General features: G+C 43.3%; 1 protein-coding gene and 1 pseudogene across 1 annotated transcript; both read right to left on the bottom strand.

Moving 5' to 3' along the window:
• Nucleotides 1–4,030: 4,030 nt before the first annotated feature.
• Nucleotides 4,031–4,633, bottom strand: LOC120701926. The gene has a single exon (XM_039985721.1). It carries the CDS (start codon nt 4,631–4,633, stop codon nt 4,031–4,033), a length of 603 nt encoding a protein of 200 aa, XP_039841655.1.
• A 5,463-nt stretch (nt 4,634–10,096) lies between these two features.
• Nucleotides 10,097–11,104, bottom strand: LOC120701925 (annotated as a pseudogene).
• Nucleotides 11,105–16,365: the final 5,261 nt, after the last annotated feature.

Raw genomic sequence — 16,365 nt, 5'->3', positions numbered from 1 at the left:
AGTATATGCGCATGTTTATTTGGTGCTTGCTCTGATGTGCTCTCACTAGTTGCTACTTCCAAAATTGTTTCTAAAAATGTCTAGACGCTAACACAAGTAAAAATATGTGACAATAAAGATGTCCTTTCTCCGTTGTTATAGATTGGCCAAGAACGCCTAGTGCCCATGTAAGCTTAAGTCTATGGATGTGTTTTATGCAGAGCAACTGTAGCAGCAGGTGGCTATGAACTATGATATGGTGGCCGACGACCATCATGGTGGCGTCCCACTTTCTCATAGTATGGTTGCAGTGTGTGACACCTGCAGCATCAATAGGGATTAGACTAGCAATGGAAAGTTGAGTATACGCTGCTAACTTTTTAATATTTTTAGACAGTAGACAGTCGTATGTTTGCCAGAAAGTTTCCTAACTGTTCTCTATTACCAAGATCAATCTAGTCATGGTTCCTCGTTGTAATATGATAGTATTCAAATCCAAACAAACATATCATTTTGTGGCTTCGGCCCATCTTATTTGTTCCAGAATGGAGATCAGTCCTTTTCGATATGGGAGTGCGGTACACAGTCAACTGAATAAAACATACTGAAAAGGGATATGGTGTATTAAATCAGGGTTCTGCCTGATTCCATTAGACTATATGTTTTATTATTTTTACTGGAGTTCAATGTGCTTTTCTAATTTGTTCATAATTGCTAATACCGACTCAGTATTTGTTTGGCATGATGCTGTGTTGCTCTCTGAACTGCTGGATAAAAGTTTGTCAGTGCATTCAATAAACAGACTTGAAACGAACATGGCACCATTTATGCCATTTCGAGTGATTTTGGTGATCGAATGACAACACAATCAATGGGACTAATATGATTGTTAAGATGATCATTCTCAGGCTTTTAGGTTCAAATGATGACAAAGAGAAAGAGAAGATAGGCGTAGCAAGGCCCGAAGGGCCGCCCCTACGGGGGGTTCAGGGCAGCGCCCTGAAAGCTCTTCGGTCAGTAGCACCGGAAGAACCGACGCATGAGCATCGGTGCATCCGATGATTGTCGGAAGAACCGACACTATGGTATTTTGGTGCAGAAGGGAATCGAAGCCAAGTCAGCTTATAGGCACCGGATGAACCGATGGTTCAAAAAGGGGCATCGGTGCATTGGGCATACTGTGTTCCAGAGACGATGCAAGTCGCGCAAAAGCCAAGTCTTCAGCACTGGTTAAATCGGTGAAGCATCGGTGCATACCATCGGTGTAATGACATCAGCAGAAGAGTTAAGTGCTGTGAGTGACCGGTTTAACCGACGGCTAAGCATCGGTTCAACCGGTGGTCACTGTGTCAGCTATCAGGAGTTCAACGGCTACTTCGGGTTATGAGTGACCGGATGAACCGACGCTACCCCAGCCAGAGGCATTGGTTCATCCGATGATACGCAGATTTTCTGCTGACCGTTGGAGCAACGGCTACAAGACTTGGTGGCCTATATATACGCCTCACCCCGGCCATTTGAAGCTTGCTGGAGTTACTAGACTTCCCACAGATACTCAACAACATCTCCAAGCCATACAAGAGCATCAAGATCATATCCTTATCCCTTAGCACACTTTGAGAGTGTTGTGTAAAGGATTAGCTCTTAGTGAGTGAGATTGCAAGGCTTCGAGCCTTTGTGCTGTGGTTCATTAGCGAACCAAAACAAAAGCTTGGTGCGCCGGCACCTTGGAGCGTGAAGCTCGCCGGCAACGTCATCGACCCTCCGATTTGGTGTGGAGCGGCGACGACATTTTTGTGCGGGGGACGTGGAGACCCCCATCCTTTGTGGAGAAGCTCCTTAGTGGAACCCGGGGCCAAGGTGACCGTGATTGTGTTCACGGAAGAGACTTGGTGGCCGAGTAGCAGTACTCTTAGTGAGTGCTACAACAACGTGGATGTAAGTGTGCCTTTGTGGCTAACCGAACCACGGGATAAACACCCACGTCAAGAGTTTGCTATCTCCTATTCCGCTCATTAAGCTTCCGCATTTCATACTAGCAATTTGTGTGCCTTTACTTTCATAGAATAGTTTCTTGATAGGAAAGGCTATAGGTTGCTAAACTCTTTTGGGATAGGGGTTTCACACTAGAACAACCTAGTTGCACATCTAGATAGCATGTTTTAGTTTAAGTTTTGTGCAAACTAGTTGGAGCCATAGGTCATAGTTTTTATTAGTGCCTAATTCACCCCCTCCCCCTCTTAGGCTAGTGCACCCGATCCTTTCAAGACTCTAGGTCTACCCATACTAGTTCTTTGCTTTATTCAACTCATAATTTAACATTGTATTCTTGAAGTATAATACACTTCCTTTTTTTTCAACATGGCATAGCACTTTCATTACTTTGGTAACGAAGAACACAAGCAGAGGAGCAATTTTCGGTCCCCACGGCCTAGTGCGGCACAAATTTCGGCTTGGAGCAAAAGAACACAAGCAGAGGGCTGAGAATTTGTTGCGTCTTGGCCTTTCAATCAATTGTATCATTATATTCCAAGAATCTGCAATTCTTCTGTTCGTAACTATCTTGTCCATATGAGTTTTACATGAGTGTTGGTTGCATTTTGCTAAATTTTTACGTTTAGGTTGTGCACTATAATTGTATCGCCCTGAAAGGCCACTGTTGGATTTTCTGCACTTGTTTACCTCTAGTTCTGCTCCCCTCCTTGTGTTTAACAATGGTGAGTAATGCATTAGAGAGCAGGGATCTGCTTTATTTGGCTCATGGATAAGATAAGATAAGATCAGTCCAAATAACACGAAAATCTGCATTGGCCCTAGTAAGGTCATGCCGGTACACCGCAAATAATCAGCATAGTTCCTGGATTGCCACATGTAAAGCTAGTTCTGGGTAATTAGCTTTGCCACGGTCTTATCTGATAGCGAGTTCAGCTAGTATTTGTTATGATTACCTGTAGCTCAGAGTATTGATCAAAATTTTTTTGCCTCAATATCCAAAATTTCTCTTAGAATGGTGTGTGATTATATGCAATAGGTATACTAGAGCACAATGAATATCAAGTTTTTAATGATCATACATGTCGTTTGTGAGAAGCAAATAAATTGACTTTGATGCTGAATTACATAGAATCCTAGTTTTGTGTTCATCATGCTTTGTATTATTTATGATAACTATACATTTTGCAAATAATAGAATTTTTGTGTCTTTCTTTTTCTTTTAGTTCTCCAATATAATACTCCGGGCATATGAACCAATTTTCTGTCCTAGTGCTTGCTTACATTCATCGCGACATTATATTTCTCTTTCCTTACATCATGTGAATTATATATCTGGACTCACCTGCAAGGCATGCAGGCAGCAAACATGTCTTTGCAGAATCCATCTACATTTATGTTTATAAAAGATTAAATGCCCACTTTATATTTCTTTTAAAAAATCATTTCATAGCTTCAGAAAAAGGGTGATCGCTCTAACTTTATTTTGATACAGGGAGTACACCTCTTCATGCACAGAATTATTCCTGTGAAGAAGATGAAATTATTATAAGCCATTTCAATCCTTATATTGATGAAGAAGATGAAATTGTATTTTCCTTCTTAAAAGATCTTGCACAAATTTATTGTGACTGTGTGGCAATACAATAAACGATGTGAAACTCCCAAGAAGATCAAATACTGAAAAGTTTGTTTCACCATGGCAAATAACTCGTCATATTACAATTTCAATTGTTGGATAGAGCTTTGACATGTTAAATTACATTAAGGAAAAAAATTGGGTTATGATATGCTAACTTCATTACTGATGAAGAGAAGATAGTATATTACATTATTAGCAAGTACAACTTGCATGCAGCACAATGATACAAATCAGATCAAACTACTGATACATCTGACACAACGATAAACTAGTTCCACAATAGAACTTTATTTAGAAATTAAAGATAATGCAGCCCAAGATGAACGAAGCTACTGGTAGTTTTTATTCTACTAAAGAGATAGATGATGCAACAATAGTCTAAATTTTTAAGACGAAATCTCTAGCTTCTTGCTTCCTTCAATCATAATATGGCCCTGGGATCACCTTTTTCCCTTTAGGGTCATCACCAAAGTGAATGTTATTAGCACTCCTTGATGAACCATGTAACGGGAGTGTCATCCCCTCTAAGGCACCAGCTATGGTACCAGGAGTGGAACCCAGTCGAAGTGTCAGATCGATGGTGGACATGTCTCCAGTGGGAGTTACGACTGGACTAACTCCGCTAGGGTTCTCAGGAAGCATACTTGCCAGGTGTGACACGAAAGCACTGCCAGCATAGGAAAGAACAGTTTTGTAACTTGGCATGGGTACTTGCCTAACCCTGTTTGCAGATCCAGAATCTCGAGGAGTTGGCTGTGGATTAATACCGAAGAAATAACATGTAGTGTGGTCTGGATAGTACTTGATGTGCTTAACAGTCCCCTTTGCCATGCCTGCCTGGACATGTTTCTTGCAATGCACTGCCATGTGCTGCTGGGAGCTGGACTCTTTGGTGCATACCAAGCAGACAAAAACGGGGCTCACCAGCACTCTCTTCCGTAGATCTGTGATGATTTTGGTTAGGCTAGGCTCAGGAGGAGGTGTATCTGTGAAGTAGGCCTCCCATGTTTGATCCCCCATGGTCGGAAGACCAGCGAAGAGAAACACAAAGGAAAGTATGCTACAATCTATTAGGTCTTGTGCTCTGGTAGTAGGATGGTGGGTTCTTATAGGACGGGGATCAGTACAGCGCGTGAGCAAAGAAAGATTTAACCAGACATCGTATCTTTAGGGACATTAATATATGTAATATTTTCTATTGTTTTCCTGCTAGTTTAATACTTCTCTAGATATACTCATTATCTCTAAAGGGACAGTTCGCCGCAGATATCAAGATATATTAATTACTTGTAGAATATAAAGATATGGCATTGGAATGAATCTATGGGTGGAAATCATATGGAGATAAACCCACCAATACTAGAAATAATGAACACAATCTATAAGATCATGCATGTGAGTGAAGTGTACCTATAAGGTATATGGTCATAAATGGTAGATCTGATTTCTGATTTCACATGCAAGAAGATCTATCAAGAATCAATGTACCATCTGTAACTAAATAGGGAGCATGATGCCTACACTACTACAAAACAAATCATTCAAAATGCCTCATCATCACTGCCAGTTCAAACCGAACTGGCGGTTTAAACTGAACCAGCGGTGATAGCTAGACATCTGCCCTGACGGTAATGTCCAATTTTTTTCTTCTACCTTTCCTATCAACTCATCTCCCTCTCACTTATCCACTCGTCTCTCTCTCTCTCTCTCTGGGTCAGTGTTTCCCCTCTCTCTTCTCCCTCCCTCTCCCGTCTCCTCCTCCCTCCCTCACGTAATCTGTCACCAGCACCTCCCCACCCCTTCCTTCTTTCTCCATCATCGCCTCCCCTTCTTCGTCCCACACGGGAGTAGCAGCGTCGGGCCATGGTGGCCAGCGCGCGTCCCGGTGCCTAGTGCACGTGTCTTCCGTGGTGCCCCCTTTCCTCCATTCTATCTCACACTCGGATGGAGGGGCGAGGAGTTGTAATAGTAGCGGCGCGAAGGGCACTCAGATGCAGCAGGCGGCAGTGCGCGAGGAGCTAGAGTGGTGGCGGCACGAGGGCTTAGCACCGGCGGTGCGAGGGCTCAGCAAGAGCTGTGCAGCGGCAGTGTGTGGACTTGCAGCGTTGCTGTTTTCTTTCTTTTGTTTGCATTGTGAAAATAGGAACACCACCGGGTGAGGAACCGTTGGTGATGGCTCATTACATCACCATAGGCCCTAATCCAAAAGCCGGTTGAACTGGCGGTGAAGGGGGTATGTGGAGTAGTGCAGGCTATTTATTTAAAGGGATAATTGGCAAGTGAGGCTATAGTTTAAGAAACTATGGAAAATGACCCAAGGAGAAGCACTTACCTCCAGAACTCAGCTCCAAAGCACTCGTACTTTTGAATTCTTCTAGTTTTATTGTGCAGGCTAGTTGACCTTTGAACCATATGAATAATTCATTATTTGAGGTTCAAGGGCTACACCCTACGGATGCACCTATTTGATACAAGCCATGAATTCTTCAAGGTATACCTAAGCAAAATTTTTAGACCGATGCTCAGCGTATACACCCTATGGGTGCACTGGTTGGTGGGCTCATCAAGGCCTTTTTTTTTAATCCTCGAACTGATGAGATTGTTCAAGTCATATGGCCAGGGGCTAAATATTTATGCTTCATTTTACAGTTACGTGATGAAGAGTTCGGTAGAGCTCTCCATATCATCACGACCAAAATACAAAACACTCGGGCCAAAATCAATTGGGGAGAAATATAATAGGATTTTGACAAAAATGTTACTGCTCAGGCATGAAATGCTGGGGGGCCTCTATGGAGGATACAACCTGTTGGGTACTATATAGGATGGGCCGTCCTTTCTCACTACTATATAAATGTTTTTTGTTCTATTTTTTAGGCGTGGTTGAGAAGTTCCCCTACACTATATATTCATGATAAGCACTATAGCAACTGTTCCACCCTTGGAAATGGGATTCTAGGGGCGGATTGTGCGGCCAACTGCCCCAGATATACCATGATTTCTAAGGGTTGACTAAAACACCGGCCGCCCCTAGTACAAGGATTTCCATAGACAGCTCAGATCATGGGCAACATAAAAATTGTCGTGTACAAGTTTCAATATTTTTAGTCTGGTTTACTATTTTCTATTATTTACATGATTTTTTATATTCTGAGTTATGTAATAGATGATTGGCTCCAATTTTTTATTATGTATCATGGAAACTTAAAACTACATCTTTATTGAAAATAATACTAAAAGGAACTAAACATAAAATCAAATTATTTAAATTATTGACATGGATTTCTTTATCATGTACATCACCTTGTCATATAAAATTCAAAGCAGTTCAAAGTTTAGAATATACGTTGTTCACAAATAGATACATCTCTCACACCCATGTGTATACACACTAGAATTGTATTTCATCTCATATATACAAAATACATGTTATGCACATAATGTATGGCATAAAAGTTGTCATGTTGGAGTTATAATAATTTTTAACTGATAGATTTACTTTTGTATTGTTTAAATGATTTTTTGTACTTCAAAATAAAATAAAATAAAATAAAATAATATATTTAGGGATGGTGAACTCCTCCAAACTTTGTTGGCCCTCGGTTACGACATCTTTCTGGTTCCATTTTAGTGGCATAATTGGACTAATTCTTATACTGACCCACCACTCGACGTCTGAAATATATAACCTCATATTTGCACGTTTGTTGAATTTTTTACTATAAAATGACTAGAAATATGATATAAATGGATAATTTTTATACAAGTTGGATTTGGGTCCGAATTTCAGATGAAGGAAAGCCCAAACATAAGCATTAAACCCACAGTTCTGCAGGAGCACATGAACTTGTATGGACCATATCTCCTTTACTAAGCTTGAAAAGATCTATAACTTTGATGTGGAACACATGGCTATTTGAGGTTAGGCGAAACGGCCCAAGGAGGGCTAGCCTAATCAGCCCAGGCCTAAATTAGTTCCAACCGACCTCCCGTTTTGCCAGATTCAAGGTCTCGACAACCCTAGAGTTTCCCTGCACATACTTCGGCCAGAAGGCACCCCAATCAACTCCAAAGATAAGTATATATAAATACCCCCTAAAGCCCTAAAAAGATAGGGTTAGAGTTTGGTGATTAGATCACCTTTCACCGCCACCACAAGTAGAGGAACATAGATTAGATCAGTTCATGGCACCATGGTTTGAAGGAGATGATACGAAGGTGAAGGAACACCCTAGGCCGATCGGCTTAGGGATGGTCAGAATGAATGGCCTGGCCTCTTCTAGAGTTGGATCACTGCCATCTTCGGTCACGACATTCTTCAGTCTTCAAACCCCTTTGTGCATCATAATATATATGTAAGATAATAGGGTAAAGCTTAATATGTTCTTTCCTAGGCTTAGTTCAATCCTTGACATGTACTTTATGTCTATCAATGCTTATAGACATGTGAGATAGGGTTTGCGGTAATCATAGCAATTAGCTGAACTATATGGACGCTTTAATTTGATACAGTGCATGTGAGCGAGGTGGTTGATTACCCTCGTGTATTGATAGTAGTATGCGGGAGGGAAAAGGCCGAGCAAGCATGGAACCAGTGGTGATAAGGTTTGTGTAGTGATATGCTTTTCCTTTTCCCATAGTGTTGCAGAATGCCGAGCCAGGTACTTTCAAGCTGCTACTAAGCTATGGGAACTTCAAGAACAACTAGCTCGGTTTATTGGGGTAATAACAGTAGCTTGAATTGTTCTTATCAGACTTGTAATATATGTTTTATGTATGGACTCGTGTCATGTATTTGATCTATAAAGTTGTGGTTTAGATTTGGTATATGGACTTGCCATATATTTTGATGCATGGTGCTTGTGACATATTTTATGGTGTGAGATCTGTATTTGTGATTCTGTTGCGCTATTAGTTATTTTGCTATCAAAACTGTGCTAAAAATAAATAGAGCTTGCATGTGAAATTGGACTACATCGTTACAACCGGTTGGACACAGTCAATAATGGCGCTAACATTATCACTACTGGTATGTTGTTCAAACCCGCGGCAAAATAGACATTATCACTATCATGTTAATAGACAAACCGGTAGTAAAAGGAACATTATCACCTCCGGTCTGTGACTCAAACTGGTGGTTATGTTATAGTTTAACAAGTAAAATGCATGGCCGGTCCTTAAACTTATTCGACTGTCATTTAGATCATCCCTGCACTCTCAAATTGCAGGTTTGAATGCCTTAAATATAGCCTCGGTGTCATTTATAGGTCTATGTACTTTTGAAATGCATATTCCATTCTCCAAAACTTGGTTTCAAGTGTCATTTAGGTTCCTATACATTTAAAATTCAGTGTCATCTCAATTAAATGGATAAAACTTTTTTAATAGAAATACATCAGCTATAGTCAAATAAAATTATTTTACCTTGGAATGCATAGGATAGTGCTAAGTATGAATCCAAAATACTTGACCATATTTTAATTTGGAATGAATATATTAGTTTGGTAGTAAACATGATGGTTGGCCTTTATATTTGAAGATCATCCAAACTTAAATATCATTTAACTGCTCTTGCCAAGTAGCAGCGACTTACGAAAACCATGAAATACCAAACAAAATATTTGGAGAAACTGTGAAGGGGTAACAAAACAAGTTAGAAAATGAGTCAATAAAAATAATTTTAGGCATGAAAGCATAATATTTTATCATATCATGCTTTATTTGGAGATGACACTGCATTTGAAGAGTACAAGTGCCGGCCTGTACGACATCTGAAGCCAAATTTAGTGGGTCACATCTGCATTTTGAAAGTACATGGACCCAAATGACACCCGAAGTTAAGATTAGGGAGTCGGGTGAGTATAGGGACCTAAGTGACACAATCAGACAAGTTTAAGGACAGTCCATGCACTTAACTCTTAAGTTTCACCACCGATTCCATTGCCTACAGTGATGTGCTACATTATCACTGTCGAAATTTATAAATCTAGCGGATGCTTAGTGATGGGGGGTTAATTACAAATCGGTGGTGAAAATGAAAATATTTGGACCTATATCTTGTATCTGAACTTGAAATGAGACCAGGCCACTTGAAAAGTCTAAGGACCCACATCCACATGATCACTTACTCACTTTGACTGTTCAAGGACCCGGATGAGAATGAGTCAAGAGTTTAGAGATCTACCGTGCATTTTACGCTTAATTAATGCATTTTATTACCTTTGCTTTCTTCCGCAACCCCATTGGGTAAAATCCCCAATTCAATACCAGCCGTTTACCCATTGTAACCGTTGCTTGTATCAATACAAGATTTCATGAAACCTTCGAATAATGGTGATATTTTCTGTTTTACAAAATATGGAAAACAAATGATGAAACGTCCGTAGTTGCTGCAACTTTTACAAATGCATTTTTATACATACGAGGGCGCGCGCGCACGAGAGAGAGAGCACTAGAAGAGCTCGAGTGATCCTCTACGTTTATTTATTTATGGCTATATATATTATCTGATTTACGTGCATATCCATTCCTGTATATATCCTCGCTGCTGTAGCCAGTTTTCGTCGCCATTGCCGCCGGCGGGTTCGCCATGAGGGGGCGTGCTTGGACGTAAGGCATGCATGTGCGTCCCGAAGACCTTGTCCCACGTCACGAAGAAGGGCTGCGAGAAGTTGAACCTGCTGCCGCGCAGCTGGTGGTGCACGTCGTGGTACGCCGAGTTGTTCCAGAAGCAGAGGTGGAGCACGTTCCCCGGCAGCCAGAGCCCGCAGTGGTCGTCCGCGCCCTTGGCCGCGCACAGCGAGAAGAAGAAGATGGAGGCGCGCGGCGACATGCCGGAGGCGAGGAAGGCGAGCGCGCCGCCGAGCGTGTCGAGGAGGAGGCCCTCGGCGCCTCGGCGGGGTGGTTGTACTGCGCGCCGAACGCGTAGGGCACGACGAGGCGGTGGTGCCACGAGTGGACGTGCCGGTACAGGAACCGGTTCAGGTGCATGTACCGGTGCCAGGCGTACTGCCACCCGTCCAGCACGGCCATGGCCACCGCGAACTGCCGTGCCAGCTTCAGGAACGGCGGCGGCGGCGAGCCGCCTCTCATGTGATCATCTTGCGCCGTCGACGAGCTGCTGCTGCTATCTCCCGTCAGCTGGAATAATTGTGTGCAAAAATAAACAAGATTTCAGAACCTTACTACTAATAATTTCCAAAAAAAAAAGTTCATGACAACCATGCATGGATGGACGAGTGGTCTCTAAATAAAGTAGTACTTACGGTGAAGACGGCCGCGGCGACGGCAGCCTGAACCAGCTGCTGCAGGAGGACGCCCATGACGACGTCGCGCTTGGACACCAGGTTCTTGCTGTCCTCCTCCTTCCTGGGATGCAGCCTGTACTTATCCATGCATGGAATGGCCAAGTGCCATATACATGCCAGAGTACGCCCAGTACACCAAGATGGGCACGACGATGGCTAACGCTTCATCGGAGAACAACTCCATGCGATCGTTCCGGTTGATCGAATGAAAGCACTAATTTTTTTTATTTTTTTGCGAGGAATAGAAAGCACTTGCTATCTGATGAACGTTAACCAACTAGATAGCTATATATTACGGCCCTTGAAGCTACTACTGCCTCTTTCTGACGTCCACTAGAATCTTGTTTATTTATAGACCTAGCTAGCTTGGGAACATCTTAGCTTGTTAACAGCATGCGACATGATGGTCAAGATTCGACGTGTTTAGCATTCAACAAAGTGCTGCTTCAACAAAGTGCTGCTACTAGTAGCTAATCAACTTTGAACAAGCCCGACATCCACCTGCATGCGGTAGATCAGGTGCATGCACTGCTACTGCAAGTTATTAGTGACTGTATATGCGATCTCTCGACCGTTCATTATTTTTCCTGCAAACGGATCAGATCACAGATAATACAGTAAGAGTTATGTACCTGCGCATCCGTGTAATTTCACGAATTTACAGGGTACAATTCATGTGATCAGTTGTTACTTACGAACTGGTTTAATTTATTTGGTGATGAAAATCCTTGAATTTCCCACGGCTGGGATGATTTTTCGTTTTTGATAGATAGTCAAATCAGTTACCGTCGTTAATGCCCAACAAAGAGATGAAGAATGAAGCAGCCGGATCGGAGGCACCGAACAAGCTAGAGCAAAGCAAAGCAAAGCAAAGTGTGGAAAGTGTCTTCGACCGTGCTCAAGATGAGCCCAAATTAAGCAAGAGCCAGTTCAATGAGACCGAAGCGCGCTAGCCAGAATTTAGCCTGCGAATGAAGAAACGCCCAGAGAAGGAGCGTGTGAAGCCAAGAACCAACAAAGAAGGAATCGTGCTAAGTCCAAAGCTCGAGTCGAGACAAGGTGTGAAGTAGTCTAGCTAAACACAGTTGTGCAATGACACTGTTTATTGGCAAAGACTATATGAACCGGCAGTGATAGATCTTATGAACAGGCAGTAATCGATACAAGTTTTCTGTAGTAGTGTATTTTGGTGGGCTAATACCAACTTCAGCTTCACCGATTTTGCGCAATCTAAGGCACGCTTTTGGCATGAAGTCATTTCGGATCAAAGCAAAAATGAGCTACAAATTAAAAGCCACGTGAAGATAGTTTTTATTTTCTTCATTGCCGTTGAGACTTCACTAATGAAGTCTTTTTGGGAGAAACCCTCCCAAATGACATCTTACGTCATATTATTAGTATCTCATTTTTACTTTTTCGCTTTGGTAAGAACGTGATGGGGAGGTACCGAGGGAGGACATATAAATGGACTGTGAAACCATTTTCTAATATGTACTCCCTCCGTTTCAAAATTAGTGTAGTTTGAGAGTTCAAAATTTGTCCCAAAATAAGTGTTTAGGCTCCCGGCCGAGTAGTGTTTAGGCTGTTTAGATGGAAATCAATCAACTGGATGCAAATCAGCGGGAGTAACTTTTGGCTCCGTCTCGCGTAGTCAGCGGGAGTAATTTTTGGCTACCTCTCGCTTAGGATGGCTCCATCTCGCCAGATTAATGTTTCCATGTTTGGCGTAGCCTTCCTTTTGCTTCGTCGTCGAGCCTTCCATCTGTGTCTTTTGCTTGGTCGTCCACGGCATCGGAGATCGACCACGGCCACTGGCGCGAGCACGGCCGGATTGCTCTTGCTCCGCGGCTGTCTCGAGCACGGCGGCGCCGAACTCGACCACGACAATCAGCGGGCTCGCTCGCTCCGGCGATCTCGGTCCACGACGTCGGTAGATAGCATGGTCGGATCGCTCGCTCCGGCGATCGACCATGCTCCGACGCTAGCACTGTGGCGGCTGGCCCGCCGTGCTCGACCACGGCAATTAGCGGGTTCACTCGCTCCCGCGATCGACTTGCTTGGTCCACGGCGTCAGTAGACAGCACGACCGGATCGCTCGCTCCGGCGATCAACCACGCTCCGACGCTAGCACTGCAGCGGCTGGCCTGCCGTGCTCGACCATGGCAATAAGTGGGCTCGCTCGCTCCGGCAATCGACCACGCTCCGGAGATCAACTTGCTTGGTCCACATCGTCGGTAGCAGCACGACCGGATCACTCGCTCCGGCGATCAACCACGCTCCGACGCTAGCACTGCAGCACAATGATTTAAATAGCCGGCTATAGCTGAAGATATAGCCGGATATTGCTGCTGGGCAGCGTTGCCACTAAGAGATCGCATTTTTAGCCACGTTGTTAGCTTGACGGCTAATAGCTGCGATTAGCCGGCTATATCCGCTAAATGGGACTGCTTTTAGCGGCAGCTAAATCAGCCCGCGAGCCCAAAATTATTGCCTGTGCCTCTGATTCTGAGCAGTAGAGTGCACTATTGCCTGTATCACCCTGTGTCTAGTGTGTCTTGAACTCGTGATAAACTTCATGCTCTTAAGTGTCTTGGACTAGAGCCATGTTCTAGTAATGGCTGGGATGTATTCCTGTGAACTGTGTTGTTGCCTTGTTGTTGGTGGTGGTCTGATTATCAGTTACTCCCTCCGTTCGGAAATGATCTACATATTTTGACTAGAGAAAGTCATTCGAAGTAAAGTTTGACTTATTAATCACTCTTAGAATATAATGTCAATTACGAATAACTCAATGTCATCTCAAAACCTCTTTGAATACATATGTATTGACATAAATTTTATAAACTAATTATACATATAATTTAACTAATTATTAGTCAAAGTTTATAAAGTTTGACTTTTCCTAGTCAAAATACGTAGATCATTTCCGGACGGAGGGAGTATTTTGTAGTGTATCGCTCTTGTGACTTATGAATTTGTGATGTACTCATATGATAGTCAGGTGTAGGTGTGATGAACTGATGACTGATATGAGTTGATGATATGTCAATTGTTATGTCATGTGATCAAGTCCTTGGATGTTTTTACAATTCCACTAAATGGCTTAGCTACGGCTATAGCTACTCTTAGCTTTTTCAGAGACCAATAGCTAAGAGGCTTAGCCCGCTATTTAAAACATTACTGCAGCGGCTGGCCCGCCGTGCTCGACCATGGCAATAAGTGGGCTCGCTCGCTCCGGCAATTGACCACGCTCCGGAGATCAACTTGCTTGGTCCACATCGTCGGTAGCAGCACGACCGGATCACTCGCTCCGGCGATCGACCACGCTCCGACGCTAGCACTGCGGTGGCTTTCTTCAAAGTACGTTTCCTGAATTTGTCTATGGGCGAATTTGGTGTGCTGGATTAATTCATGATATTGATCAAAATGAATAGATGTGGATTCGTTCATTGTTTTAATTTTAGGTTGGGAGTTGTCCATTCTTGATTTCACTAACTATCTTGGATTGCTGCGATTAGATAATTTGGGGGTTCTTCGATTTTACATTTACACTACTGAAACACAACTAAATGTATTATAAAAATGTTTTAATTTTAGGTTGGGAATTGTCCATTCTTGATTTCACTAACTATCTTGGACTGCTGCGATTAGATGATTTGGGGTTCTTCAATTTTACATTTTGCGGTACTGAAATAATGTATTATAAAAATATGTTTTGCTTCATGTTTCAATCTCATGATGGAACGTATGCCATGAAAAAATACTAACACCAAAAATACTAACGGCAAATACATTTTATGGTGCAAACTTTCCGCTATTAAATTCTTACTGAAAATACTTGCTCATGAGTTCAGAGAGGAGTAACCTGTCAGGTGGATCCTTCGATTTTTCGGGTTTTGGTTTGCGCTTTGGACGCCAGACGAGATCACTTATAGCTTGACCACGGCGATCCTGGTGGTCCTGATGGATCAGCGTCTTCCGCTTGGAGATATAACGAACGTTCTTGGGCAGGGTGTTCATTCTAACAATAAAAGGGCAAGAGTTGATGAAGATGGTGAGTGCCACAACATTCTCTGACGATTCATTCTGTTTGCACATTTCTATTCAAAAATTGTACGTGTGAACTCCTCCGCAAATGATGAACTAAGAAATAGAAAATGTCAAAAAGCTAGATATCGCTATAAATGCAAATATGCTACTAGATAAGAAGGCAGGAGGACTTAATACAAGGAAAAGAGAAAACTATCATCGAAGGAAGGCGGAGAAGCAATCAGAAGGTTCGTTCAAATTATCATGCTTGTTCAAATTATCATGTTTGTTAAAGATAGTTTATGAAAGGTAGATGTTGCAGCATTAATAGACACACCCCACTCGCCAGTGTTGCATGTTTCTGGAGCTGCATGTTTAACGGACACACCCCATATGGCATACATACACATTGTTGGAACTGCTGGTTTGAATATTCTACATTTTTTGCAATAATAAATATATATCAATGTTGTGATGGTTTTATTTCATTCATATGTCATGGTGTTAGGATTCACAAACACACCAGTTTCGCAGTGTTGCATGTGGATGGAGCTGCAAGTTTGCACTGATATTGTAATGCTAAAAAGGTAAAAATACAATGTGCAGGTTGATGGTCTAAAGTTAAAGTTTTAATTTTGGTTTGCAGATTTACTACAGGGTTTAGGCAACTCAACATACAAATGACATGTCCGTCGATTACCATGAGACTGGTTTGTTAATACACACACTACACTCCAATTGCATGTGGGACTAGAAAGTGTTTTCAAACTACTGGTGTGAAAATACAAAACCACATGCACCTGCGGTCACAGGGCTTATCACGTCCGTCAGATGTGGTTCTGTAGGCCCGTGTTGGGCGTGGAGTGGTAGCTGACGTGGGACACTTCGTACGTGGGCATTTTGGGAACAGAGTGTTTGGTACCCCATGGGACCCCTCATCAATTATTGCCGGTACCTCCTCCTCCGTCTTTCCCCTTCCTCGCTTTCTTCATCCTCCCGTTGAATCGCTACCTCGCCCTCTCTGCTGGGGAGGAGAAGGCTGCGGCCAGGTCGGCGGTGAGGAGCGGGACGGCGGAGATCTCCCATCCCCACTGCCACCAGGACCACAAGCTACTGCACTGCCACCTGGGAACTCGTCGTCGGTGCGGAGGGGAGCTCCGACATGGCCGCGGCAGCTGCGGCCAGGCTGGGGAGCGGTCAGCCGTGGGGGAGGAGAAGGCTCCGGATAGGTCAGCGTGGAGGAGTGGGAGGAGTGGGATGGCGGTGAGCTCCTGGTGCGGACTAGATGCGGAGAAGCTCCAGCTCGCCTGCGTCGCACTCCTCCTCGTCCTCCTCTCCCGCGTCGCACTCCTCCTCCTCCTGCTCGCCGCCGTGCTCCTCCTCTGTTTCTTCTCCGCAGCCACCGCTGTCGCAAGC

Source organism: Panicum virgatum, chromosome 4K, assembly GCF_016808335.1.
Source record: "Panicum virgatum strain AP13 chromosome 4K, P.virgatum_v5, whole genome shotgun sequence".
NCBI lineage: Eukaryota > Viridiplantae > Streptophyta > Magnoliopsida > Poales > Poaceae > Panicum > Panicum virgatum.
Note: the sequence above shows the minus strand (reverse complement) of the source record. Positions and strands in the feature narration are given on the sequence as shown.